The sequence below is a fragment of the Fukomys damarensis genome, unplaced genomic scaffold, assembly GCF_012274545.1.
Source record: "Fukomys damarensis isolate Sample0158 unplaced genomic scaffold, DMR_v1.0_HiC HiC_scaffold_2, whole genome shotgun sequence".
Lineage (NCBI taxonomy): Eukaryota > Metazoa > Chordata > Mammalia > Rodentia > Bathyergidae > Fukomys > Fukomys damarensis.
In genome coordinates this window covers 31,610,577-31,614,191 of record NW_022900914.1, presented here as the reverse complement: position 1 = coordinate 31,614,191, position 3,615 = coordinate 31,610,577, and the positions used below count along the sequence as shown (strand labels likewise).

The window sequence follows — 3,615 nt, the reverse complement described above, 5'->3', positions numbered from 1 at the left end:
CTTTTTTTTTTTTTTTTTTTTAAATCTCCCTAGCCTTTGTTCCATCCTTAGCCCATCTTTGTCGTTTGGAAATTCGGTCCAGCCTAAAAGCAGAACACTTAAAATCTGACAGTTTTATCCGGAAATTGCCGCTTCCTAGAAGCCTACATAATTATTTGCTCTATGAAGAGATTCTGAGGATGAACGAGGTTCCAGAACTGGCAGTTCATGATGGAGAAATCAGTGAAGCTACTTAACACAGTTCACTTCTTACTCTGAAAACCATCACAACAAAGAGCCATGGTGTACAATTATTTGTAATTTGTAGTTACAAAAAAATTTTTTTTGTGCAACTGGTTAGAGTTTGGAGGCAGTACTAATGTGAATGTTTACATCTGGTCGTCTCAGTAAAAAAAATGGTGTAAATTTCACTTAAACTATTTTATTACAGTTTCATTACTAGTATATTTTATGTTGTAACATTTGTTTACCTCACCATTGTCTGCTTTATTCTGCTAATGAACTGTGATGGTTCTTCTAGTGCCACACATGGCATATTCCCACCTATAATTTGTTTACCTGGTGCTAGCTGCTACAAATGGAATATGTAATACTTCTCTGAAAGAGTATTGTGTTGTTGAATTTATTGTTGCTGTTATTTTCGGGGGGGGGTTGAATATCTCTTATGTTTGTAGCAGAGTCATTTTCCTATCCTTTCTTATTTCATTTTTATCTTGGAAGCCAGTCACTTCTGTGCAGAATTGACGGTTATTACCTTTTCACCTATAAAGTCTGGGGAAATTTTTTAAAAAGAAAATCAATAGTATTGCTGGTTCCACCTGCTGCCATTTCTTTCTTTATATTCTTTGGCAAAAATATACCCTATTTCTAATCTTCAAAGGTTAAGAATGTACCTAAACTCACAGGCACACTCAATTTAAATTATAAAGTAAATTTTAGGATAAACAAGTATTTTATTGCTTTTAGAATATTAAAAAGACTGAGGAGCTATTATATGGCATCATTTAAAAAAGATGCATATTCCTGAGTTAGTATCACATATAACATTCAAGCTCCATTCAGCCCCAGAATCAAAGGGCAGCTTTGTTCCTGTGAAGCAGTAATAGCCAGTTCTATTAATATGATAGTGGGTTTTTTCTTATTATTTATATAGATTATCAAACAGCCCATGAAATACACTTCAAAATCCTGAATTAATGAGGTACTGCTTCATAGGTTTCTACAGTTGCTTAGTGGGAATCTAGAGTCAGGAAGGATAAATACAGGACCACTGAGTTGCTTAGAAGCTGTGGAGACAGCTTTGAGAGAGAGAGACACGACAGCATTCCTGTCACAGTAGACGATTTGAGATAGGGCCAAAGGAGGCAAGTCTCTTCCATCCTGTGGGAGCCTGTGGTTAAACACATGGGAGTAGAGCTGCCTGTCCCTCTGAGATAGCTCTTTGCTGTTTGATAACAGCAGTGATGAAAGTGGGGTGAGAGAGAATAACATTGCTAAGATCCAGAGGATGACTGGTTCTTCTGTGGGTCAGGTGTACAGTCTGAAATAGGTTAGATATGGAAATGCAAGTGGAGATTCTGATAACTAAATTTAATAAAGAAATTTCAAAATTATATGTACTGTGTAGTATTTTAAAAATGCCATAACCTTTATTTTCCAACCCCTGATTTGTTAATATAACACATTTTGGGATGTGATTTGGGCCAAGTATGTGTAGAGAGCTTAACTTTGAAGATGATGTTTTGTATATTGTTGAGCTGTATAATTAAAGACTCAGTTATACATTATCAATGAGTTCTTGCTTTTGAAGATCTGAGAATCAATACAAATGGTCCCTGATTTTTTTTTTTTGTTTGTTTGTTTGTTTTTGGTACCAGAGATCAAACTTGGGTCCTTCTGCTTGCAAGGCAGGTAGTGGTGCCACTTTTAGACTTTGCAGCAGTGCAGAAGTGGTGCACACTCAGTAGAAAGCACACTCTGAATTTTGAATCTTGATCTTTTCCTGGGCTGGTGCTGTAATCCCAGGACTCTGTGAGGCTGAAGCAGTTTGAGCTCAGGCTGGGCAATTTAGCAATTTAGGGGAAACCCTATCTCAAAATTTAAAAATAGATGGGGATGTAGCTCAGTGCGACGGCTCTGGGTTCAATTCCCAGTACCATCAAAACAAAACAAACTGGGCTGTCTGGACAAACATTTAGATAGAGTTCTAACCAACATGTTCCATTACTTAAGCTCTTGTGTGGCCTGGGGTGGTAGTTAGGAAGATAACCAAGAGTGGATGCATTTCTCCTAATAGCTCTTGTTGGATCTCTGACATAACATTTATGCATTCCCTTTGGGAGTGTTTATGAATATAAATAAATGTGGCCCATATTTGATAGCCTACGTACTCTCATGATAGTTTTATACAAACTTGTTTTTTCTCATTATTTAAAAAATGATTTAGCAAAATATTTAATAAAATTTAATATTCCTAGGTGCAAGTATTAAGATTTTTTTTAGCTTGCTGTTTCATTATTTTCCTCTTTGAGGCTGAATTGCTTTTCAGTCTGTATTTATTGTTATTGTTGTTAAAAGACAACCATTGATACTGTATACCTGGCAATAAATAAACCATTTTTTTCATTCAGTAAAATCCTGTATTTTTAAATTTTTTATTTATGTTTTTTGACCAGGGATCAAACTGGGGACCTTGCATTTGCCAGGCAGGCAGTGGAACCACTGAGCTAAATCCCTGGCCAAAATCCTGTAGTTTAATTAGACAGAACTCATTATGTTTAGTGTTTCTGTGACAAGTTGGTAGGAAATATATAGCCTGTGTTGTGGCTGTATCTAGATGTCTCCCCAAAGTAATCATAGATGAGGCTTTTGGAAAGTAGCTGGATATAGGATGTGATACTGGGATTAAGGATGTGTGTTAACTAAATGTTTAGCACAGTTCTGGGTGTGGATGATGGAAACCTCATCCTGGGGGTTGGTGGCACCAACCAGTAGTTTTATAGCTTGGATGGAATATAGAGGGATAGAGGGCAGGCTGCTGCTGCTTGCTGCTTGGTTGCCTCCTGCTTGCTTTGCCATGGACTCTTCTCCCTTGTGATATCCTATCCCATGCCACCCTTCCTCGGAGCCAGCTGACTATGAACTGGAACCTTTACAAACTGAGCCAAATAAAGCTCTCCTTTAACTCTGGGTGTTGGGTATTTTGTCTCAGAAACAAGCAAAATAACTAAGTCTGTATCTGCAATAACACATCAATAATTCATACTGAGAGCAGGCCAGTCTGAGTTATATTTTTTAGGGATACATATGCAGTAATTTGAAATAACTTAGTTACAGATTTTATGTATATATTTTCTGGTTTTGCTTTAGTGAATACATATTTAAATTTTAAATAATACATGTATTATCCTGTCATGCTAATAAATCTTTAAAAATTTCTCATGAATAACAGTAATAGCACAGTTTAAGTGTTTCATTTTAAAAGAAATAACATGATATTCAAGAAATAGTACATTTTAAAAAAAGGGAGATGGAGCTGTAGTTTCATCCAGGCCCATTATTATTATTATTATTTATTGTTGTTGTTATTGTTTTGAGACATGGTCTCACTATATA

The 3,615-nt window shown here is 36.0% G+C and overlaps 1 protein-coding gene across 5 annotated transcripts in view; it reads left to right on the top strand.

Annotated features, from left to right (window-relative positions):
• Window positions 1–1,613, top strand: part of Asb3 (ankyrin repeat and SOCS box containing 3) — a 107,155-nt gene extending 105,542 nt beyond the window's left edge. For 4 of the 5 annotated variants that reach the window (XM_010615827.2, XM_033763983.1, XM_010615828.1 and 1 more), the window contains exon 10: window positions 34–1,613. In XM_010615827.2, the coding sequence (XP_010614129.1) occupies window positions 34–236 (203 nt within the window). In that variant the 3' untranslated portion in view covers window positions 237–1,613. The remainder of the gene's footprint in view (window positions 1–33) is intronic. The other variant, XM_010615831.3, reaches the window with a different exon arrangement.
• Window positions 1,614–3,615: the final 2,002 nt, after the last annotated feature.